The 24,296-nt window shown below is 55.4% G+C and overlaps 1 protein-coding gene across 5 annotated transcripts in view; it reads left to right on the top strand.

Moving 5' to 3' along the window:
* The first annotated feature begins 771 nt into the window (after positions 1 to 771).
* The window catches only part of CAMSAP1 (calmodulin regulated spectrin associated protein 1), a 59,909-nt gene continuing 36,384 nt past the window's right edge, over positions 772 to 24,296 (top strand). For all 5 annotated transcript variants that reach the window (XM_087869202.1, XM_087869203.1, XM_087869205.1 and 2 more), the window contains exons 1-4: positions 772 to 907; positions 1,056 to 1,215; positions 22,403 to 22,665; positions 23,688 to 23,849. In XM_087869202.1, the coding sequence (XP_087725328.1) occupies positions 1,056 to 1,215; positions 22,403 to 22,665; positions 23,688 to 23,849 (585 nt within the window). In that variant the 5' untranslated portion in view covers positions 772 to 907. The remainder of the gene's footprint in view (positions 908 to 1,055; positions 1,216 to 22,402; positions 22,666 to 23,687; positions 23,850 to 24,296) is intronic.

Raw genomic sequence — 24,296 nt, forward strand, 5'->3', positions numbered from 1 at the left:
GCTGCCCCTGCCCCTGCCGGCCGCCCGGGGAACCTAGCCCAGGGCTCTCCGCCGCGTGCTTGTGCAGTGACTGCGGGGAACTCGTTATGGTGTAGGGTGGCTGCCTTCCCTGTCCGAGGGCCCCGGGTCTCTGGGGGTTCGTGGGGGACCACAGGGCACACACGCTGTCTCCCGAGGGCGGCAGGGGCGCCCCCAGCGGGCTCGGGGTCCCTGGGGTCCGGGCCCCGCGGTTGTGGGCGGGGCGGCCCCGGCTGCAGCGGCGCTCTCTGGAAGGGGGGGCCACCGGGGCTGCCCTGGTTGGGGGGGTGTCGTCCTCCCGAGGTGGCAGTCGGCCCGTCGGGCGGCGGCTGGGACCTCCAGGGCGGAGGACCTGGGACCGAGGCGGAGGAGGCGCGGCCCAGACAAAGGGCTGCTGCGGGACCCGCTGGGGCCTGCCTTCCTGCCGGCCCGCGCCCGCCCGCTCCGCGCGACCCCGCGCCCGGCGCTGGCGGAGAGGGGCGGGGCCTCGGACTGGCCCACTGCGCGTGCGGCGAGGGGCGGGGCGAGCGCGGGCCGGGAGGTGGACTGCTCCCATTGCGCGTGCGGTGAGGGGCGGGGCGAGCGCGGGCCGGGGGGCGGGGCGGCGGAGCAGCGGGCTGCACCCAGCGCGCGTGCGCAAGGCCTCGGCGTCGCGCGCGCTCCCGCCGGTTGGCCGCCTCCTCAGAGGCCGCCGCCACCGCCACCGCCGTCCCCGCCCCCGGCCCGCGCACGCGCCCCCCGCCCCGGCCCGCGGCCAGGCCCGCGCCCCTCGCCTCGCCGCCTCCCCGGCCTCCGGGCCTCCGGGCCTCCCGGCGCCCCGGCCTCCCGGCGCGGCCCCGCAGCATGCAGCAGCAGCACCCGCGGCGGCGGCGGCGGCGGCGGCTGTGAGGTGAGGCCGGGGCGGGGGCGGCTTCCCGGGGGCGGCGGTGCTCGCGGGCCCGGCCCCCTCGCGGGTCCCGGCGCGGCGAGGGGCGCGGCGCCTTTGTTGCGGCGGAGGCCGGGCGCCGCCCGCGCTGCAGCGGCCTTTTTGTGTGCAGATGGTGGACGCGGGCGGCTGCCCGGCCGGGGAGGGCTGGAGGAGGATGGAGGCCGCGCCCGACGGCGCCGTGGACATCGTGCCCCTGGACCGCTACGACTCGGCCCGCGCCAAGATCGCGGCCAACCTGCAGTGGATCTGCGCCAAGGCCTACGGCATAGGTGGGTCGGGGCGGGGCCGGGGCGGGGGTCCGGGGGTCGGGGTCCGGAGTCCGGGGCGGGGCGGGGGGCCGGGGTCCGGGACCGCCTTTGTGCGCGGGGTCCCGGGCCGCACGGCGCCGCGCGGGTGGCCTCCGGAGCCGGCCGGTCGCGGGCGGGGGCGCGCGGGGCGGGGGCGGGGGCGCGGGCGGGGGTCCTCCGGCAGGTCCCGCGAGGAGTCGGCGCGTCGGTCGCTGCCGGTCGGTCGCTGCCCAGGGGTGGGTGCGGGGCTTAAGTGCGGGGGCAAGCCCTGGACGCCCAGCGCTCGGGATGCGCTCGGAACCTCACACGCGGAATTCCCCAACGAGAAATTGTGTTTCAAACGGATTGTGCTTAACGAGCATCCTTACCTTTGGTTAATTCCCGTTTTGAAGAACTAGGTAACCTTGTTATTGAATCCAGTTTGTTAGGCCCTAATGTGCTTAGTGGATTAAGACGCTCCTATTTCCAGCTCCCAGAATTTTACAGACCAAGTGATTCTCGTCATGGCGTTAGTAATATCTGGGGCTTTTGTTTTGGGTACACACTGAAGAGCTAATACTGTGTGATCTGCCTTTTTATTTGAAGGCTCTTTTAAAATGGCTTTTACTCTGGTGCAGACATCCCTGTTTGTAGAGCGGCACCCAAGTGGGGAGAGCGCCCTTTGGAGACGAGCTTGGTGGACCCGGTGTGAACAGCCCCTGAGCAGGGTGGCCCTGTGACAGGATCGCACCAGTTGGAGTGGCCTGTGCGGTGGGGGAGGCTCAGTTAGTCATGAGGATAAACACGCCTGCAATCACAGCCTCCGTGCGTCGCCTTATTTTAAGTTGGTTGAATAGCATGCAAGCAGCGCGTTGTCCTTGATTTTGCAGCGTTCAGTTTTGCAGTGTTCGTATATAGCTGCACTGAAGCCTTTGCGGTTTCTGTGGAGTGTGGTGGGGGAACACCGCCGCACACGTGAATTTACATGATTTTAGGGAAAGCATGGGGTCGGTAAAAACTGTACAGGACTTGAGAGAGAGATGCAAAGAGGAATACCCAGAGCGGCCATTCAGTACCTTGCAGTCAGGTTAAGGAAAAGCCCGTGAGCGTGGTGGACCTTTGCGGCTTTGCTGGTGGCCGGCCTCATGCCTCTAGTGGGCTGTTGGCTGGCTTTTCTTTGCGGGTCACCACGTTAGTGTGTATCGCTAACCCGCGACACTTAGTCTTACCTGTTCTGCCACCTGTCCTAGCGTTGTCGTCTTCTGAGACGGCTTTCCTTCATGTGACGTTCTTGGAGCTTCCTAGCTTCGTCCAGACTTCTTGCTTTTCCACGGCTGTGTAGTATTTCACTGGAGGCCCGTTCGCCGTGCGTGGGCACTGGCCAGGCTCCAGTTCTTTGCTCAGAAGCACAGTGTATTCTTGGGTACGGCTCCTGGGGCATACGTGCAGGGTTTCACTCTCATATGTAATTTTAAGATTTTATGTATGGAAATGACTACGGTTCTGGTAATGAATTCTATATAGACACAAATACTTTTTAAAAGCCCTCTCATTGCTTGCTTTCCAATTTCTTTAGCAAAGCAAATGCATGTTTATCTTGTTGTGTTTGGCTTTGGCGATCAGTGTGGGATTTGTCAGCTATCTGGAAATGAATGTGCGTTTCTCAGGGTTGGTCTAGTTTTATTTCCAGTACCAGATCTCTCTTTAATACTTGTTGACTCATCAGGTAATTAATTCAAAGGCTCATATTAAAATAGGCCTTACAGTTTTGAAATTATCCAGGGTGGGTATTTATAGAGCAGAACGTGAGCAGGAGCTGAAGGAGAGTAGATGCTGTCCGAGGATCTAAGACTGGACTGCACATTGCCTGTCGGTTACTCGGTCACTCTCCCGTCGCAGTGGTGCGCTCGGCAAACGCTGAGTTTAGGAGGTCTGGTTTCCATTCAGTTTTGCTGAACAAGAAGGCTTTTCCATTCTGTATGTTGATTCAGAAAGGGAACAGACTTTTTTTCTAGTTGAGAGTCCCTTTAAATTTACAAATTTGGGAGATCCTAATTCACGTAATCCAGAAGACTCACCTTGGCTCAGCTTGGAGTGATTTCGTGTAGGTCATTGGTGTGGCGGTCACAGCCTGGGTGGGAGACTGCTGCTACCCAGCACACGGTCTGGTCTTTCAGGAGAGCAGAAAGGTGGAGGGGGGTGGATTTTGGTAGGATAGTTTAGATTCCTGCCCCCCCCCCCCCGCCCCCAAATTCTCCTAATCCAGGGGCCTGTTCTTTGTTTCTTCTTTGGGACATTTCCCTGTATCTCTCCAGTTTAGTTTACAGTTAATTAGACATGGTTCTTTCAGTCTGCAACTTCAGTGGTGAGTCAGTGTTGGGAGGGTATGATGGTGAAAGTGCCTTCAATATTTTACTTGTTACAGTTGTCATTAAGTAGCTAATTGAAACTGTGCAGGAATGGAAAACATGCAGACACACTAGGGCGAGGTGCTCTGAGGCTGCCTTTATGTTCTGTGTTTGCCTTTTGGGACTCTCGGTGTCCCCCTGGGTCACTGTCTGCTGTTTGTAGTAGATGGGGAGGCTCCGGAGAGTTTCCCTGGGCCAGGCCTGGTGGTGGCGTGTGGTGATACCGAAAGGCTCCTCCAGCTTGCTGCCGCCAAGAGCTGGGGGCCACCTTGTACTTGCTTTGCCCCCCCATCTTTGGGGTGGCTGTTGTTTCATTGACAGTGGCTTCATTATTTTCTCAGAGATAATATATTGCATATGCTAAAGGTTGTTCATTTAGAAGTATCTGCAAGAAAAGAGTAGAACCTGGGTGCCCGGCTGGCATGCGGCTCTTGATATCTGAGCTGTGAGTTCAAGACCCACCTTGGGCCTAGAGCTTACTTAAAAAAAAAAAAAAAAAAGGGGGACACCTGGGTGGTTCAGTGGGTGAGGCGTCTGCCTTCAGCTCAGGTCATGATCCCAGGCTCCGGGGACTGAGTCCCGTGTCAGGCTCCCTGCTCAACGAGGAGCCTGCTTCTCCCTCTCCCTCTGCTGCTGCCCGTGTGTGCGCACGCGTGCACGCTCTCTCTCTCTGTCAAATAAATAAAATCTTAAAAAAAAAATAGCAAGAAAACAAAAGTAGAACCTGCTTAGCTGGAATATTTTGTGATGTCTTTTTTGGATGAAAGTTGTAACAAATTTGTAAAAAAGGAGCGAGCTGAAGTGCCATTTGTTTACAGAGCAGAGTGCCGTAAGGGGTTACTGCATTCCTGGCTTTGATTTAAGCCCATGACCTTAGAAACTTAAAGGTTTCTAGGCCTTGGTTGCAGGGGATAGTGGGACGGTATAATTTTTGTTCTCTCCCAAGGACAATGTTGAAACAACAACCAGGGAAAGTACTAGAAGGCACTCAGCTGTTTGCAGACTTGTTGCTATGTGGCCGAGTGGTGGTGATTTTCCCGTCTGAGGAGCCCTGGAAACCAGGCTGACACTGACCACACCTCAGCACTCCATGGCCAGGGCTAAGCTGCCTGAGCCGGGCAGGCCCGGAGGGGCCGCCAGGGCAGCTCCCCGGGTTGGAGAGAGCCCACGGGGCCTGTAGAGCCCACCCTTGGGGAGGGATCGACACTCTTGCCCTCTCACTCTCGCGTTGGAGTGATCAGACAACAGATCGGGATGGGAAGTCCTTCTGGCCGTTTCGGGTCTCTGCAGTGGAGCCGTTGCCGGGGTCTCGTTACACAGACCGCAGGGATAGCCTGCACTGGCTGCTTATGGATATTAGGAGCAACATCTCCTTGTTGTCATCCCCAGGGGTCACCACCTCGCTTTGTCAGTGACCTTTGGTGAAAATGAACTGTGTACTTGGAACCCGTCTCCAGGCCCCAGGACTGGAAACGGAGCCGGCTGCTGCTATCGTCCCCGGGCTGCTGGGGGAACAGGGCCGGTATGAGTCTTAGTGCGGAGGTCCACCTTTGCAAGCAAATAGTCATTTTTTTACCTGGTGATTCACTCAGATTCCTGGTTTATGAGTTCAGATTGTATTTTTTTTTTTATATATAAAAAAATTTTTTTTAAAGACTTTATTTGAGAGAGAGAGAGACAGAAAGAGCACAAGCAGGGGGAACTGCAGAGGGAGAGGGAGAAGCAGGGAGCCCAACACGAGGTTTGATCCCAGAACCCCAGGATCATGACCTGAGACGAAGGCAGACGCTTCACCACCTGAGCCGTGCAGGCGCCCCTTGATTGTATTTCTTAGTAGTCATTTGTTCTTGGCAAGAGATTTGGGGGCTTCAGAGATGAAGGTGACAGGGCAGTGTGGATGCACCTGCCAGGTTTTCTAGATACTGAAGGGGCCACTGCTTGGCCTGTGGCACGACCTTCCCTCTGCTTGGGTGCGCTGAGGACTGTCTGGGGTCTGTGATGTCAGGGTCATGGTTGTCCCGGTGGATGCCCTCCCTGTTTGCTGTGCTCAGCTACTTGTCCAATGGATGCTCGAGTTGGAAACCTCTTGGAGCAGGTGTTAGGAAAGCAGAGCCCCCAAGACGGGCTTGACTGATGTCGGGGTGGGAGGTGGGCCTGCACAGGCTCCCTTGACGGGAATATTCAGGCCTCATTCTACAGAGCTTTCCTGCTTTCATGTTGAAGTACGTAGAGATACGATCTGTGTTCTGTCTTCGTGGCCATAACGTGGATGAGTTTGTGTTTCTGAAGCTGTAGCAGTTTACACACATTGTCTTTCCTGTCCTGATGCCAGCAGATAAACGTTAACTGGAGAACGGACGTCCATCTTTCAGTTCATACTGTCCCGATCCTTTAAATTGGAGCGACCCCCAAGACAGTTGGCGGCCCTCATGCTGCAGCGTGTTAAACTTCCTCACGTATTCGCCCGGAAATCCCCTGGTGTTTCTCCTTTGTGCTACGTTAGCCCCCGCTGGCCCCTCGCTGCTCCTGCGGTGGATCTGTTTCTGTGGCCGTGGTACCGTATGTGTACCGTGTTCTTTTTACTTCCTAGTTGAACTGTTGAACAGCTCAGGCAGCGTTCCTCTTTCATCTGATGTGAGCGTGGCCAGGATGGAGCCAGCGATACCCACGCAGCTGCTGTGTGCGTCATCGTTGTGCACACGACGTCGCGCAAGGCGTCGCTTATGGGACGAGGTCTTCCCACTGGCTCCAAGTCCACGTGAACCGTCCAGTGTGCGAAGGGACACGAACGAGTGCAGCGTGGCGGCAGTGCCATAGCTGTCTGGAGGCAGACGGGGGGCTGCCGGGTGGGGATGGGCTGCAGGGCGCAGTGGGGAGGCTGCGTGGGTCAGAGGCTCTGAAGGATGGGTAGGGTGTGGGTAGCCCCTCCAGGGGTAGGGGGGGGGCATTGGGCTGTGTCATGTGCGGGGGAAGAAGTGCTCAACACCGAGTCGAGTAACCTCATGACAGGATTTGTGGACTGGAACAGTAGTGATTAGTTTCGGAAACGGTCTGGACCAGATGTTCTGTGGTGTTCCAAGCTGGCTAGGGATTTCTTCATGGTGTGTGCCTGCAAAGGTTTTTGTGTAGGGGGAGTGGTGTGATGAGAGACAGAGCCTGGCAAGATTGTTCTAGCAGGTTGGAGTGGGCAGAGGCTGTAGTCAGGTGGAATACCGGGATCATGTCTCAGGGCGTTTCGGCTGCCACGACAACGTTCCGTAGCCTGGATGACATCTGTCCCCCCAGCTCTGGAGGCTGCAAGTCCAGGATCCTGGTGCCGGCAGCGTCGGCGTCCTGGTGAGGCTGCTTCCTGGCTTGGGGATGGCTGTCTCCTCGATGGGGCAGCAGGGGCGGGGGAGCTCTCTGGAACCTTCTTCTAAGGGCACTAATCCCACTCGTGAGGGCTCCACCCTGTTAGCCTCCTCAGCTCCTCACTCCTTCACCTTGGGAGCGCTGTCAGTCTGTGAGTTTGGGAGGGTGCACACTGAGTCCGTAGCAGAGCTGCTGTCATTTCGGTTGATGTGCCAAGGCCTCGCCTAGTTGGTCTGCAGTGGGGGTGACAGAGCGGATGAGCCGCAGGTGTTAGGAAAGCAGAGCCCCCAAGACGGGCTTGACTGATGTCAGGGTGGGACGTGGGCCTGCACAGGCTCCCTTGATGGGAATATTCAGGCCTCATTCTACAGAGCTTTTCTGCTTTCATGGCAGAAACTCACCTGTAAGCTTCTCTTTCTGAGTCCTCCGTCTGGCTGAGCTCTTTATACTGTGCGTGCTAACCAGTTCACTTCCGTGCTCCTCGCTGACTGCCCTCTACTCACTTCAGACTCACTCACACAAAATTAGACTTCCGTCAGTTCAGTGAGCATGTGCTGTGAACTCTGGGGTGCTTGACAGGCCTCTCGGGGCGCAGGTAGTGCCCGACCCGGCCGCACACTCAGACACCTGTGATGCAAGGCCGAGGAGACGGGAGCCTGGGAAAGGAGCAAGTGCTGGGGCAGAGCAGGTAAGGGGAGGGCGAAACTCTCCTGAGGGAATCCAGAATGTTCCATTCAAGTAAGTGAGTCTGAAGTTTGTGGCTTAGGTGGGTAAGAACCGGGCGGAGGTAAGGGCACAGACAGAAGCCAGGATGAAGAGGCGGGTAGAATGTGGGCATCTTCCTGCCCAGGGGCCGACCAGCCTTGCAGCTGGGGGTGGCGCGGGCACTGGGGGCAGGGAGCTGCGGCGTGGCGGGAAGGCGAGGGTGCGCTGGGAGAAGTGCCTGGGGCCAGGTTTGGAGCGCCTTGAGTGGCTAGTGGTTGGCAGGGTGGGGATTTGTCGTGTGTGAACTGGGGAGCTGTTGAAGCTTTCTGAGGAGGGAAGAGACGTTTGAAACCTGTGCCTCTCAGAGAACTCCCTGTAGGGTAGGGTAGTGCCCGTCACTTGGCAGGTGTGCAGTGAAGAGTTTTCGTTCTGACCTTTGGGAGAATCAGCTTTGTGGAGGGACACTTACATCCTTCGTACAGCGGAGCGCACACGTTCCAGGAGTGTAGTTAGAGGGGTCTGAGCACGGTCAAGGTGAGCCCTCTCCACGGGCTGTCTCCAGGGCTCTGCGCGGGCCCTTCCAGCGGGTCCCGGCCCAGCGCCTCACCGATGTGCTCCAGGGGCTGTGGATGAGCTTGGTTTCTCTCCAGCCTCAGGTGCCTCTCCCCACACCTCAGCTACTCCCTGCGTGGCGGGGCCGGGGGGGGGGCTCCGTTGCCTGGCTGCCCACTTGCTCCTGCGTGGCTGCTGGGACTTCGGCCTGCCGCGGGGAACGCCGCTGTGAGCACTCACGGACTCAGCTGTGTGTGGACCTCCATTTCCGTCGTCTTGGGGGACACCTGGCCGTGGACTTGCTGGGTCACGTGAGTGTGCTTAACTGCCCCGCCGGTTTCCAAGGTCGGCGTGTCCCCTTTCTGTTTCCACCGGCAAAGCATGAGAGTTCTAGTTGATCTGCACCCTTGCCAGCGCATGGCGTTGTCAGTCTTTTTAATTTTAGTCACTCAGTCATACAGGTTGTGCCGTCTCCCGTGGTTTGGGTATGCATTTCCCTGATGACTCACGGTGATGAGCGTTTTCTATTATGCTTATTGGCCATGTGAATCTTTTTGTTGTTGTCGTTAAGTGGTTTCAGGTCTTTGGCCAATGTTTTAAAAAATTAATCTTTTATTTTGAGATAATTGTATGTTAACATGGCATTAGTAAGAAATTACACAGAGAGGTCTTGGGCACCCTTTCCCCAGTCTCTCCGTGGTAGCTTCTTGCAAAACCGTAGTTTGGTGTCACAGCCAGGATATTGACATTGTATAAGGTAGATATAGAACATTCCGTTCCCACAAAGACCTCTTATGTTCTGTTGCCTTTTATAGCCACACCTGCCTCCCTCCCTTCTGCTTGCCTTGGGGTTAGTTTGCTCTTTTTCTAGTTTCCTGGGGTAGGTACTTAGATTGTTAATCCCTTTTTGTTTTCGAGCCTAAGCTCTTGGTGCTATCAATTTTCCACTTGGTACTGCCTTTGCTACGTCCCAGATACGTTTGGTATGTTGTATTTTCATTTTCATTCAGTTCTATGAAGTTTATTTCCTCCGATGGTTCTCTTTGACCCTGAATTATTTTGTTTACGACTGTAATTTCCACGATTTTCCTGTTTTTTAGTTATTATTTCTTGTGTGGTTCTGTTGTGGTGAGGTAATACTCTGTAGGGGTTCTGTTCTCTAAAACTTGTTAGAGTTTATTTTATTGCCAGGATAAGGTCTTTTTGGGGAATGTTCCGTGGGCACTGGAGGAGATGTGTCTTCTGTTGTTGGGCGGAGTGTCCACACGTACAGCTGGGTTCTTTTGGTTGGTGGTGGTGTGCAGATCTCTGTCCTCGGTAATTTCTGTGTAGCAGCTCTCAGTGGCTGACAGGGGTGTTGGAGCCCAGAACTGTACTTGCGCCCTTGTCTGTTTCTCTTCTCAGCTCTCTGCGTTTTCTCTCCTGTCCTGAGGCTCTGTAGTTTGATGCATTCACATTTAGGATTGTAAGGTCTTCCTGATGGGTTGACCCTCTTACTGTTATGTAACATAGCTTTTTGTCCTTAGTAGTTTTCTTTTTCTTTTATCAGATACTGTTATAGCTGTTCCTGCATTTGTTTGATAACAGTGTTTTCCTGGTATAGCTTTTTTTATCCCTTTATTTTCAGCCTACTTAAGCCATCAAGTTCGAGGGGAGTTTCTTGTAAACAGCAGATAGTTGTATTACTTTTTTTTTTTTTTTTAAAGATTTTATTTATTTGACAGTGAGACCGGAAGAGAGGGAACACAAGCAGGGGGAGTGGGAGAGGGAGAAGCAGGCTTTCTGCTGAGCGGGGAGCCCGATGCGGGGCTCGATCCCAGGACCCTGGGATCATGACCTGAGCCAAAGGCAGACGCTTAACAACTGAGCCACCCAGGCACCCCATGCTTTTTTTTTTTTTTTTTTAATCCACTCTGCCAATCTTTGTCTTTTATTTGGTGTACTTAGAGTTTTTATATTTAATGTAATTGTTGGTATTTAAGGCTTAAGTCTGACATTTTATTGTGTTTTATGTTTCTGGTTCCTGTTTTCATTTCCTGCCTTCCTGTGGATTACTGGACTACTCTTTAAGATTCCATCTTGATTTATTTATATTGTTTTTGGGTGTGTGTCTACTGTTTTCTTAGTAGTTGCTCTGGGTATCACGGTATGTATGAGTTACACCAGCTGACTGGTATTGTTCTGCCATTCCGAGTGAGGTGTGGAAAACCTTTTTCCACCTTTTGCTCTCTCTACCGTTAAATACCATTGTCATGAGTATCTGAAGGTGTTGGGGTTTTTGTTTGTCACCGGATGTAATTTAGAAAACTCATGAGTAGGACAGTCTATTGTATTTACACAAATTGTCTGTACCTCTCTGTTACTTTTCCTCCCTGAGCCTCCAGCATTCCCTCTTGTATCATTTTCTTTCTATTTGGAGAACTTCCTTTAGACAATCATTTACGGTTTGCTAGAAATTTTTTTTTAATATGTAAAAACTTTTTAAAAAAAGATGTTATTTATTTATTTGAGAGAGCACGAGAGCAAGGAGAGGGGCAGAGGGAAAGGGAGAAGCAGCCTCCCCGCTGAGCAAGGAGACTGATGTGGGTTTTGATCCCAGGACCCCGAGATCATGACCTGAACTGAAGGCAGATGCTTCACTGGCCGAGCCACCCAGGCATCCTGGAAATTATTATTTTTTTCAAGGTTTCCTCTGTTCAGGGGTGCCTGGCTGGCTTAGTCAGTTGGGCATCCATCCGACTCTTGGTTTTGGCCCAGCGTTTCTCTTCAGCTGCTTCCAAATATTTTCTTTGTCTTTAATTTTCAGAAGTTAGTGATGATATGTCTCAGTGTAGATTTCTTTGGGTTTGTGTTATTTGGGGTTCACTCGGTTTCTTGAAACCTGTGGATTTGTATTTTTTGCCATATTTGGGAGGTTTTCAGCCATGATTTCTTCTAATACTCTTTCAGCCCCACTCACTGTCCCCTCTTTTTGGGGACTCCAGTGACTTCGGGGACTCCAGTGACACGAATGTTGGCTCTCGTGTTCGTCCCCACTTGTGTTTCTTCAGCGTGCTTTCTGTCTGTGCAGGTCAGGGAACTGGTTTCTCTGTCCGCAGGCTCCGCGTGTCCACTGTTGAGCCCGACCAGCCGGTGCAGTTGGTCGCTCTAGTACTCAGCTTTATATTCAGTTCTTTTATAATTTCTTTCTCTTTGCTGAAATTTTCTATTTTTCTTGTTTCAAGAGGATTGGTAATTGCTTGTGGAATCACTCTTACGATAGTTGCTTTAAAGCCCTTGTCAGAGAATTCCAACATTCACTCGCTTTGGTGCTGGTGTCAGGTGCTGGTCTTTCCTCATTAAGTCATGATTTTCCTGGTTCTGGGTGTGGTGCTTTTCCATCGTTTTCTGGTCACTCTGCGTATTGTGTTGGGAGCCTCTGGGTCCCGTTCACAGTTCCTGCAGCAGTAGCCTCCCGGGCCAGGTGCAGCACGCGGGCCCGGACCTACTTTTGTGCAGCGTGGTGCCAATGACAGTCTAACGTTTGGAGCCCAGTGGTGCCGGGACATGTGCCTGGTGTGTCTGCAGCCTCAGGGGCTCCTGCTGACGCTGCTGGCGCTGCTTTGAGGAGGCAGAAGAGCTCCCTGGCGCGGGACTGCCTGGAGCCTCTGGAGAACAGAGAGCCTTTCCCAGACCGGGTGCTTGTTGTGGTGGGGTCCCCCTGCACAAACTGTTGGGGTGGTGGTGTGTGTCTCAGGCAGGGTGGGGAAAGAGAGTACTTCCGGGCTGGGGGCTTTGTGGAAGTAGGTGTTCAGATTGCTTATTAGCGGCCCTTCCTGTCCAACCCTACTGGTTCTGCCAGGCTGGCCCGCTGTAGAAGGCCTCCCGGTCAGTGTGGGGTGGGAACGAGCCCACTTGGCTTGCCTTCTGTTGCTAGGCTGAGAGTCAAGAAAACCAGGTGTGGCCACCTTCTGTCGGGTGGAAGGGTATGAGGTGCCCTGTGCCTGTGCTGTACCTCTAGTCTAGGGGTCCCAAAACAGTTTGCCGTCCTCGGGCAGCTTTCAGATTCTCCTGTGGTGGCCTTTTGACTTACTTCCTAGGTTTATGGTTGCTACACTTAGTGGAGGGGAGCAGGGAGGGACAAGTCTGTGCCACCTTGTCCTTGACCACAGGGCCCTCATGGCTGCTCTGAGTTTTGCTTTGTTTTTCAGTTTCATCCGTATTACCACGATGTTCTTTGGTGTGTACATCTCCTTTTTTATTCTGCTGGGTTTCATGAACTTTACAAGTATGGGAAAATTCCTATTTGTTGAAATATAGTTTCTGTCCCGTGTTTTCTCTCCTGCCTTTGTGGGCCTCCAGTCACATTGCTGTGACACTTGCAGGGCCTGCCACTTACCTTCTCGACTGTATGTTCTCCTTGGTGGCTGGTCTGCTGTTCACCAGTCCAGTCTATGAAATGAAGTTTAGTTACTGTATTTTTCTGTTCTAGAACTTCTGCTTTGTCATTTTTCTAATTTGCCAAGTTCTTTTTTTGTAATTTCCAAATTGTGTTTCTGCCAAAATGCTTCCTCGTCTTTTTTAAATTTTTTATTTTTATTTTATTTTAAAAGAATTTAGTTATTTATTTATTTGAGAGAGCCTGCGCACCAGCAGGGGGAGCGGCAGGCAGAGGGAGAAGCAGGCATCCCCCTGAGCAGGGAGCCCGACACGGGACTCGATCCCAGGACCCTGGGATGATGACCTGAGCCGAAGGCAGACGCTTCACCGACTGAGCCGCCCAGGCGCCCCTTCCTCTTGTCTTTTTTCCTTTCGTTGTTTTAAAGGATAGTCAGGGGAGGTCTGTAGCTAATTGCTCAGCCATGGGTCCCGAGAGCCTGTTACTTCCTCTTCGTCTTTGTTTCTTTGCAGTTTGGTTAGGAAGTGTCGGGCACTGTTTTCTTCCAGTCAGTTCTGTTTGGTTTTTTGGGCTTCCGAAGCCTGTAAATCTGTGTCTCTCACTAGGTACGGGGAGGTTTCGGCGGTGACTTCTTGAGATGCTTTTGGGCACCAGTCTCTTTTGTGCAGGAGCACAGGCGTTCGACTTCTGAAGTCGTCCCACTGCTCCCTGAGGCTCTTCTCTGCAGTCTGTGCCTTCAGCTCGATGATTTCACGCATGTGTCTCCGCTTCGCTGACCCACCTCCCCGTCCTCTTCATTCTCCCTGGTCAGGGAACGTTTCGTCAATACACTGTATTGTTCAGTTCTCAAATTTTGGTTCTTTTTTTTCTCTTTAATTTTATTTCTCTGCTGAGAACTTTTATCTTCCCATTTATTTCAAGAGTCGTGACCTTGACCTCATGGAGCCTGGTTATAATCCATGCTTTAAAGTCTGATAATTTTGACATCTGGGTCATCTCAGGGTTGGCTTCTGTTGATTGACTTTTTCTCCCAGAGAATTGGTCACATTTTCCTGCTTTTTATTTTTATTTTTTAAAAAAGATATATTATGTATTTTAGAGAGAGAGCGAGAGCGCAAGTGAGAGTGCGTGGGGGGGAGGGGCAGAGGGAGAAGGAGAGAGAATCCCAAGCAGACTTCCTGCTGAGCATGGATCCTGGAGCTTGATCCCATGACCCTGAGATCACGACCCGAGCTGAGACCAAGTCAGGTACTCAGCCAGCTGAGCCCCCCAGGTACCCCGTTCCTGTTTTTTATATGTTGATTAATTATGGATTGTGCCTTGGACATTTTGCATATTACATTGTGGGGTTGTTTTCTGGGTACTGCTAAAGTCTTCCAGATCCTGCGGATATGTTTTGGTGCTTTGTTTTGTAGCTGGGTGGTAGTAAACACCTTTAGGTTCAGGCCATGGGTCTCTTGTGCCGTTTGTGTGCACTGGTTTCAAGGTCAGTTTGGTTCTTTGGGTCTGTTCCACATGCACGTAGCTCAGGGTTGTGTGGGTTCATCCATGGAATTAGGGGTCCCCTTCCCGGCTCTCTCCTTTCTTGGATTCCCTCTACACTTTCTGGCTCCAAGAAGCGCTTCTCCTCTGGCTAGAAAGAGGGCTTCACATGGAGTCCTAGCTGCCTGTGCTATCATCGTGCAGCTCTGCATGCCTGGGGCGGTGCGGTGAGGACGGAAACAACAGGTGGTCTCACGTCTTCAGACCACGGAGGCCGGTCCCCTCTCAGCGTTCCGGCTGCCTGCACTGTCACCACCCTCCTGTAACCAGGGCAAGCTGGAAGAGAAGGGAAATAAAGCCCGGGATTCCTCCCTCTGTCCAGCTTGCAGAGCCCTTTTCCCAGTCCTCTGGCTGGAAGGTCCCGGTTTCCATCAGAATTTTGGCTGTGTGCCTTTCGTGTGGTGCTGCGTCGGGCTGCGTTCGGGTCAGAGGCAGGAGAGGAGGTGGGTACAGAGCTGGGGACCCCGTAAGTGTTGCTTCTTCAGGCTTTGCTTCTGCTCCCATGGTTGCCTGCTGTTGTTGGCGTTTAGAATCCTCGTGTGGCTGCTTTTGGTTTGGTGCAGAGTTCATGGTGGTCAGTGGGGAAAGGCTGTCCTGACCCTCCTTCAGCCTGGCCGCACCGCGGGCCTGGGACCCTGCTTCTCTTGCTGGCTGTGTCTGCGGGCTTTATGTAGGGTGTCCCATTGTTTTGCTCCTCTGCTTAGTTTCATTCGTGCTGACTGGCTGAGGTCTCTGAAGATGGCAGGGATCATCAGAGGCCTGAGATGGCGCCTTCCTCTGGGAGGAACTCGAGTTTGTAGACGCGGCCCCAGCCCCTGACCCCTCCCTCCAGCGTGCGGCTCTGAGTGCTTTCAGGGGCTGCTGTGCTTCCCAGTCAAGCCTATTCTTAGGGTGCAGACCTTGGGGTTCCCAGCTGAGAGTATCTGCGAGGTTACCAGGGTTCCCTGCTGTCTTCGTCCGGCCCTGTAAATGCAAGTTTTGCCCTTATAACTTGAAAGGTGCCAGAAATGTGGCTTACCGTCTTTTTTTTTTTGTTTTTGTTTAAAGATTATGTTTATTTGAGAGAGTGAGAGAGAGAGCGCCAGTGAGCACATGTGCAAGTCGAGGGGAGGGGCAGAGGGAGAGAAGCAGACTCCCCACTGAGCTTGGAGCCCGATGTGGGGCTCGATCCCACGACTCTGAGATCATGACCTGAGCCGAAGGCAGATGCTTCATGGACTGAGCCCCCCAGGCGCCCTGGCTTGCCCTCTTTATGCTTGCCCTGGAGGCACAGGTCCTCCTGGGACACAGGATGGAGCACCCCGTCCGGTGAGCATGCTGCAGGAGCCCGGGCTCTCTGGAACATGTTCCAGCAATCTTGCCCTCCAGTCAGCTAGGTGACCCTCGAAGGTGGTTAATTCTCTGTGTACCGTCTGGATCATGCTGTTCATCGGTGCTGGACAGCTCTCCACGCGGGTGTGTAAAGATCCTGACTCTGTGCTTGGTCACGTTTGGCCACGAATCTTCCCTTGTCAGATATGGGTACTCAGTCTGCACCTCCTTCGCGTTGGTCCTGCTGTTGGTGCCTGTGGTGGAATCCCTGGGGTGTTAGCTACACGCGCTGTCTCTTCTCTGGGGGGAGACTAGCACTTCCTGGGGAGTCTGAGGTGTGAGTGAGGAGGGTCTTGCCAGGACGCTGGCATTAGGGTTTGTGCTCGGCCCTTCCTGTTGATCCCCACCCCTCCCCTCCCCTCGGCACCGTCCTTGGTAAGAGAGCTGTTCTCCGAGTTGTACTCTGGGCCTCGAGGTGGAGGTGAAGAGGAGGAGGAGGGGCGTGCTGAGGGTTGATAGGTTGATAGCTTCCCACCTGAGTTTGGCTTCCATAGCTTCCCAGTGGTACCCAGCAGCGCTGTGTGCTGGCCCAGTGCCGCTGTGTCTCCACCTCACAGGGGAGGAGTGCTGTGAAGTTTGCAGCCCACTCTTATCTTCACCAGCATCCGGCCCTCCTCTGCTCTGGTCTTTGGTTTCCCTCCATCCTGGGACATCTTTTTTCCTGGAGTTGCTAAGAGTTTTGTGTTAGTTTTTTTATTCATGTAAAAAATGTTTGCTCTTCCTTCTTAGAGCATGCTTACAAAAACTGGTCACGTCCTTCTCAGATGAGTCTGACGTTTGGGCCATCGCAGGGTTGGGGTCTGTTGATTGCCTTTCCTCCAACAGTTGTAGATTCCTTCTGTTTTCTTCGTGGAGTAAATCTGGATTGTATCTTGGACATTCTGACTCTTACATGTGAGAGACTCTGGATCCTGTTAAAATCTAGAGAATTTTTTTTTAAACAGGTAGCCAGCCCGGTTAGGCTGAGACTGAGTCCCGATGACCTGCCTTGCGTAGGCCTTAGCTCAGTGGTGGTTTAGTCTTGAAAGCCTCTGGGCCGCTCTGGCCTGGCCACGGGACACCCGGTGAAACCTGGGCCCCAGTGTAGTTCTCCAGTCATTGCTGTGCCGATCCCCGTTGGTGTCACATAGGGGCGACTCGGGTCATCTGGGACATACACACAGATTTTAGGATTCCCTATCCAGCACCCCCTCCTGCTTTCCGGTGGGGGTGGGGGCAGGTTCCCAGGGTCTGGGCCAGAAGACGAGTCTGTGCTTCCTGCAGCTGAGCCTGCCTCAGCAAAGCGGGGCAGAGAAGAGCCCACAGGGCGTCCTGTTCCCTGCGACTGTTGTGACTTCTTTGTTATTGGTGCTTGCCTGGCGTAGGGCAGGAAAGTCACTGGGCTCTGCCCAGCACAGCTGTTTTTCTTTCTTTTCTGTCTGACGTCCCCAGCGTAGGCTTGGGTGTGGGCAGAACGCGAAGGCCTCTGGCCAGGGTTACCGCCCTTATGATGATTTGTGAGGCTTGTTTGCGCGTGCCCACCGTGAGAAGCGTCGTAGCTCTTCTTCACGGAGACGGGCACAGCCACCTCTGGAGCCTCAGTAGTGGCACTTCTCAGTCAGTGGTGCGAATGCTGACGTGTGGGCTTCTACACGTGGTGGGAGGTGGGCTGGGCTGGGGTGGGGCACCGCGGGGTTGCTGAAAGCCCCAGATTGAGGTGCGATCTGCTGGTCGCTGGCGGCTGGGTGGTGGTCTCTGCTGTCCTTAGACCCAGCTGGAGCCTGTTGGGGTCTCAGGCTTCAGTGGGGGGCTGTCTTGGGGGATTGGCGGCGGGCTCCCCTGCCCAGCTCTGGGTGCAGGGATGGCGCCGGTTCTGCAGGGTGGAGCGCGGTGTGGCGGACAGCGATGGTGCTTCTTTGATGCGTCTCTTGGGATGTGGCGCCAGTTCTGCAGGGTGGAGCGCGGTGTGGCGGACAGCGGTGGCGCTTCTTTGATGCGTCTCTGGAGCCTCTGGACAGTCGTGTGGATGAGAGTGACGGCTAACACGTGCGTGAGACGCGTGGGCTCCAGCTCTGCCCTCAGCACCGTGACTTGTATCCCTGCCTTGACTGAACTTGCCCCAACCTGGGGGATGGGAGGACAGGCTCTCTTCATGCCTGAGGCTCTGGGAGGCCCCGTAGTAGGGGGCTCTGACCCTCTGTCCCCCGCGCACCTGCTGTCCATCTCCACTTCCTTCTGCACTTAGTGCCCTCCCTTTGTGGTGCAGGCTGGCCAGAACCCTCCCATCCCTCATACCGCCTTTGTGTCCCATGCACCCGCAGGGTCCTAGCCCTGCATCGCCAGCCAGCCACATTGTACACGCTGCCACTGCAGGCCCGTGTCACTGGCACCGCTGTCCCCCAGACTGTGCTCTTCTGGCACTCGGCCCGTGTTGGGGCCCCGCCAGCAGTCCTGCTTGATTGCCAGGCATTGCCCTCCCGCTCAGGAGCCTCCTGCTTTCCAGGTGTCTGATGGGGGTCCTTCAGCTTGTGGCCACTGCCCTCACACTCACCTGCTGCTTCACCCTTCCCGCTTTCCTCCGTCCTTCTTTCCTCTTCCTTCCTTCTGTCCATCCTCTCAGCCGGAGACACGGCCGCTGCCACCACTAGCAGCGGCGCTCCCTCCTGTCGCTCTCAGACCTCGGTCCACTGGCTCTTCTCCCACGGTCGGTTACACCTGCTCCTGCTGCCGCGTGTTGGCCCCGCTGCCTCCCTCAAAGCAGCAGGAGGTGCTGGCCCTCTCCTCGGCCCCTTCGTCCTTCACCTTCCTCTCCCTGCTCTTCCCAAGGCCAGCACTGCCTCCTGGTTGTAAATGCACGGACACCTTCTGGGCTCCTTGTGTCTCGTCTCACCGATCACTCCTGCTTTGAAATGTTCTTTCTCCGACCCCACCTTCTGTTGCACCCCCTTCTCTGGTCACTTCTCCGCGTCGCTGTTTGGCGTCTCTTCCCAGGCCTGCCCCATGCGTGGCCGTTCGCTGGGTGTGCCCCTCCGTGCGCTCCCGTGGCTGCGATGATGGTTGATGCGTAGTAGGGTTCCAGGCTATGTCTCCAGCCGGCCCCTTTCTCTTCTGCTCTGATCTCTGTGTTCTTCTGCCTCTTCTGAGATCTCTGCGAGGGCCCCACAGGCACCTGAGAGACGTCATGCCTGAAATAGAGTGTCCTTCTCCCCTGACTGTCCTCCATGCTTCTGGTTCCTGTGTTAACAGAAGGCACCGTCCTGCATCTCGTTGGCAGAGTGGGAAATCTGTCTTTCTGGGTCGTACCACAGCCCCGATGCCACTGGCTCCTGGGTGTCCGTGCCCCTCCCGGTGCTCCCTGTTCACAGCCGGCCCCCCGTCGTCACTCAGGCCTCTGACCGCCTTGGGGCTCCGGCAGATAGCGGCCCCGCCCCGGGCCAGTCCCACCTGTTACTCCAGGCCGTCAGAGCACCTGTGCCTGCCTCAGTCCCTGACGGCCCCCACTGATGCCCCGAGTCCCTCCTGGTGCGGGGTACTGGCAGGTACCTCGTCGAGTGTCTGTCGGGCGAGTGTAGAAGTGGCCTGTGCAGCTCGCTGCTCCTGTGGCTCCGAGCAGCAGGTTCCCAGAATCCTCTCGTCAGGGTCATTCCCTCGCGTGTTCCTCATGTGTCGTCGTCCCTGCCCCCCTCTTCCTGCTCCACGGCTGCAGGCAGCCTGGCTGCCTCCTGCCCCGCGGTGCCGGCTCGGTGGCTCGTCTGCGCCCCACAGCACCCCATCCCCAACCGCGTCCCCATTTGTGTGGCGCCCCGTGCCTTGTGTGCGTGTCGCCTGGTGCCTTCTTAGTCTAAGAGCTCTGCCCTGGGAGGGAGCTCTGCCTCATTGGACTCCCCTCATTTCTGTGCGTTTTTGGCTCACAGGAGGTGCTCAGTAAATAGTGACTAGACAGAAGAATAATTCTGACAAGCTGATTTTGGTTTGTAGAAGAAAGGAAGAATAAGTCACTTTAATAGGTTCAAGGCGTCGACAGAGTTTTTTGTTTAAAATAGTTGTTGACTTTAATAAAACTGAGGGGAAATTTCAGAACTGCCCAGGAAGTCCCGGCAGGAGTCGACCCCCTGAAGCAGAGGTCAGCTGTGGGTAGCTGGCTCCGCTCCGCTCTGCTGGCGAGTGAGGGCAGGGGCGGGAGCCTGGCCTCGCTCAGGGTGGGGGTAGGAAGCTGGTGCCTGGGCAGGGACGGGCAGCAGGAGGCCTTCGTGGGAGTCCGGAGCGTTTACCTGGAGCGGACGCGTCATTTCCCCGTAACTCACGGGGTCCCGAATCTGCAGCTTAGGTGAATCGGTTGTGTGACTCATGTTCACAGTTAGACGTAATTAAAAAGTGGTTTATGTGAATCGATTTGTATTGGTTATTTTTGAAGCTTCCACTAAGTGGGCCACCCATGGAAAACCTTTCCACCCAGTCGATTGGAAAAGGGAAGGCAGCTGCAGAGCCAGGGTGGGTGCTCTGTCCAGCCTTGCTGGGTTCCGGGGTTCCTGGGACTCCCGTCCTTCCTAGGGCCAGCCCCCCACCATGCCTGTGTCCCATCCCCTCCTCTCAGAGCTGTGACCCCGGGGAACCTTTCTTTGCTGAGGCCTGCAGGCCTCTGCTCTCCTGGAGGGAGCCCATCAGGTACCTAAGTGAGAGGTGAGAGGAGCTGGGGTTAGGGGGACTGTGGCGTGGCAGTGGCTGTCATTTTCTGGATATATTTCAAAGGGAGAGTCAGCCGGGGTTGCCAGGGGGTTGGCAGGAAGAGAACTGGATGACCCTGAAGCTCTTGGTTTGAGCAGCTGACCTTGAGACGAAGCCCAGGAGGGGCTGGTGGGGGAGGTGGAGTCCACCTACAGGCAGATGAGGCTCCCTGGCCAGCAGCCTCTACCTGCCCCTCTCAAGGAAGCAGAGGGATGGAGGAGTTCGGGGGAGTGGCTGGGGTCAGGATGTGCATGTGCAGATGACTGAGGTCACCTGCCACCTGAGGTGGGAAGTGCCCCTTCCAGTGTCTGGAGAAATGGTGGGTAACTAGCAGAGGGGAGGGAGGTGGGGCAGTCACGGAGAGAGGCGGGGGACTGGGGTGGAGGCTGGTCCGACTGCCCCTGCCCAGGTCAGCCTTGCTTGCGTCTTTCCCCCCTGAAAGCGTCCTCAGACCATGGACTCCCTGGCTCGGTGTCCTCTCCCGACATCCATCCTTCTTGGGACCAGGCCTTGTGTCCTCCACGTGTGTCCTTCCAGGCTGCTCTCTGCTGCCTGGGACGGCTCCTGTCCCTCCCCTTAGCCCCCCACTCATGCGTCACCGTCACCTACCAAGAAAGCAGAAATCGTCCCACTGTGTCTTGTACTGGGACTCACTTCTTTTATTATTGGTATGATCTGTGTGTTTCAGGACTCCTGCTGATTTCAAAATAGGATAGTCTCTGACAGGGTCTGTTCACAAGCCGTTTGCTGCTTTGTTCCCGAGGCAAGGGTGTGTCCCTCTGGCCCTGGCCGTCTGTGCCTGCTGGGCTGCGGTGGTGCTCTCCCCGAGCTTTGAGCTTTGAACCACGGTGCTTGAAAACAAAAGGGCGGCAGTGTTGTTAGAAGTAAGAACTGGTGTGAAGCGCTAAGGAGACTGTGGGGAAACACGGAGGAGCCCCAGACCCACAGTGAAGCGATTCAGGGCTCTGAGAATAGTGCCTGTAGCTGAAGAGGGTGAGGGGCCAGGGGAAGAGGCGGAGGGTGCTTTTGGGGGTCACTGGCCTCTTCCTCAGGCGGTGCCTGGACCGTGCAGGGAGAGGGTGTGCTGGCAGCCCCGGGTCTCAGCAGTGAGTGGCACGGGTGTCCTTCACCGGCCTTTTTGGAGAGACTAGGCCTGTCTGAACTCTTCCACAGGTGGGGATGGTTCCAGAACCTGACCATGGGGGAAGTCTCCGGGCTGGAGAGTTAAAGGTCTACGGGCCCTACCCGAAGAGATCAGCCTAACTCTGTTTAATTTAGTGTTTCCCAGTCTACTTGAGTACAGAGTGTCCCCCACTCTTGGGGGACAGCAGTTGACATCTTGGAGGGCAAGTGTGAGGGACACCATTGGGGAAGCCATGCCAGCCATTTAGAAAGTGAGTGTCCCCAGTGTACACAGATGGTGGGAGTATTTGTGTGGGAGGTGGTGTAGACCCTGAATCGGGTGCGTGCACGGTTGGGTTCTGCCGCTGGTGACCTTGAGCACATGGTGTACTCTCTGTGCCTCTGCTTCCCCGTCTGTAACGCGGGGACAAAAGTCTCGATTTGATGGAACTGTGGTGATGCTTGATTGACACGGCTCGCGTGGCACTGATGCTTCCTGGTCCGAAGTCAGGTGGAGGCCTGGTGCCGCTGCTCTGGCTTTGCCACGGTGGCTGCAGGCCTGGCGTTCTCTAAAGACCCCGGTGTTCGGCCTTGCTGTCCTCTCCAGCTGGACGTCAGAAAAAAGATGCACTTGACTCCCTCCCCAGCACTTATGTTGGGTGTGCTGCATGCCGTCCTGCAGGGCGGCCAGGTGCTGGGTGGCCCTGGGTGCTGCTTGTGGCCCCCGTGGTGTGACCAGATGCCCTGCTCCCCTAGCCTGACTGAGTCTTGGTTGCCTTGGCTCCACTACCCACTTTGGACTCCCACACCTGCCTCCCGCTCCCCTCTGTCAGGGAGGGTTGCTCCTTGGGGTTGTGGTGGTGAAGTTGCTGAAAGGTGTGCATTGCCCACGCGTCCCCCCCCCCCCCCCGGTGGTGTAAGCAGCTTGTTTGCCTCTGCCGGGGGAGATGTGCGAGTATGTGATGAGTCACCCATCGTGGTCAGTGGCAGCTCAGTCCTCTGTTAGCAGTTGGAGTGGACGTGTCACGCTCACGTGGTGATCTCTTCCTTGGCTCAGATAACATCCCCGAGGACCTCAGGGACCCCTTTTACACTGACCAGTATGAGCAGGAGCACATCAAGCCGCCTGTCATCAAGCTCCTGCTGTCCAGCGAGCTGTACTGCCGTGTGTGCAGCCTCATCCTGAAGGGGGACCAGGTGGCCGCCTTACAGGGACACCAGTCCGTCATCCAGGCTCTGTCCCGGAAAGGGATTTACGTGATGGAGAGCGACGACACCCCTGTGATGGATCCCGACCTCAGCCACGCGCCCATAAAGATGGTGAGTTTCCTGCACGTTTGCGGGGGCAGGGGCTGTGTCTCGCCAGCGGGGACCGCTTCTAGGGCCACGGGCGCCCGCCTGGCGCCCCGGCCTGTCGTGCTGCCAGCTGTCCCTCTGCAGCTCGGTGGCGTGCGGGCGGCAAGGTCGCCCTGAAACTTGAGGCGCAGATGGCATGAGCATGAGTGTCCCACAGGATGGCCGGGGTTGTGTCTGCCATGAGGTTCTGAGCTGTTGTGCCTCTCTTTCAGTGCCTGTGATTGCAGAGAAAGGGGAAAAGAGCCGCTTCCTCTCTGCTCTCTTCCGCATCGGCAGTGCTCTGTGGATGCCAAGCTTAAGTTGAGGCATATTAATGAAAACATTTGGAGGCAAATTTTTTGCAGGGGTTATGCTAAGTAGTTGTTGCCTATCCTGTTAGATTGTTTCACGCACATCGTGTTTTTGTGTCCAGGTAAAGAAGTAAAGGTGCCTTTTTCTCCCTCTCCCCATTTTTCTCTGGAAGCCACACCACTGATATGACTTTTCTAGACCACTCTGGGTCAGCGAGTTTTGGTGCCTCCCGCGTTGCTGTTTTGCCTGTTCACTGGCATTTCGCATTCTGTGGCTTTTCACTCGTGGGCTTTGCGATGATGTGTTGTGAGTCAAGAGGATGTTCCTCAGGTTCTGGGACGAGACGGTGCAAAGATGTGGTGTGATTTTCGTGTTCAGGGCTCCTGACTGGTACCCGGGGACCTGTTCCCGGTCCTGCAGCCTCAGGCACATCTCTTCCCTCTGTACCTTTTCTCTCAGCCATGAAGTAGAGATGCCACCCTTGGGGCTCTCCAGGTTGCCATGGAGACGAGAAAGGAGGCACGGAGCCCTCCACACCACAGGGTGCCGAGTTGGCTGGACCCTGGGGACGGGTAACGTGCAGATATCGACCTTGAAACAATGGAATTGGGTCAGAGTTTGTGAGCAGGGTCTCTGTGTTGAAGCTGCTAGGAGAGGTGGGTTTGGGCCACGCTGACTGTTGTCTCTGCGTCCAGAGCGCCCACATGGCGATGGTGGACGCCCTCATGATGGCCTACACCGTGGAGATGATCAGCATTGAGAAGGTGGTGGCCAGCGTCAAGCGCTTCTCCACGTTCAGTGCCTCGAAAGAGCTTCCCTACGACCTCGAGGATGCCATGGTGTTCTGGGTGAACAAGGTGAGTGCCGGGAGCCGTGGCCAGGACGGGCACAGGGGGCTGTGGGTTGTCTCCCTGAGCAGTGTGAATGGGTGGGGGTGCTCCTTGGGTGGCAGGTGCTTTCCCCCCCGAGGAAGGGAGGCACCCTCCTCGTGTGTCACGCTGAGAACCTGCCCTTGGAGGGGCTACGGACGCAGTAAGTGAAAGTGCTGTGTCCCGCAGCGCGTCTGCTGCTGCGCAGACAGAGCCAACAGGTCTGCTCCCAGACGTGAAGAGGGAGGGTGTGAGCGGGGTGCGGGGAGCGGGGTGCGCTCAGGCTTTGAATGGTCACGTTCTGTGGAGTTGTATCTCAGCATCTCCGTGCGTTAAAGGAGTGCTTGATTTCACAAGGTGTTTTGATAAGATTAAGGAAAGTGGTATTTTCCTAAGTGCTGTTTTCTCTTTTTAAGTTTAAAAGCTTACAGTGTA

This window comes from Ursus americanus, chromosome 18, assembly GCF_024610735.1.
Source record: "Ursus americanus isolate L20-20 chromosome 18, mUrsAme1.1.p, whole genome shotgun sequence".
In the NCBI taxonomy this organism is placed as follows: domain Eukaryota; kingdom Metazoa; phylum Chordata; class Mammalia; order Carnivora; family Ursidae; genus Ursus; species Ursus americanus.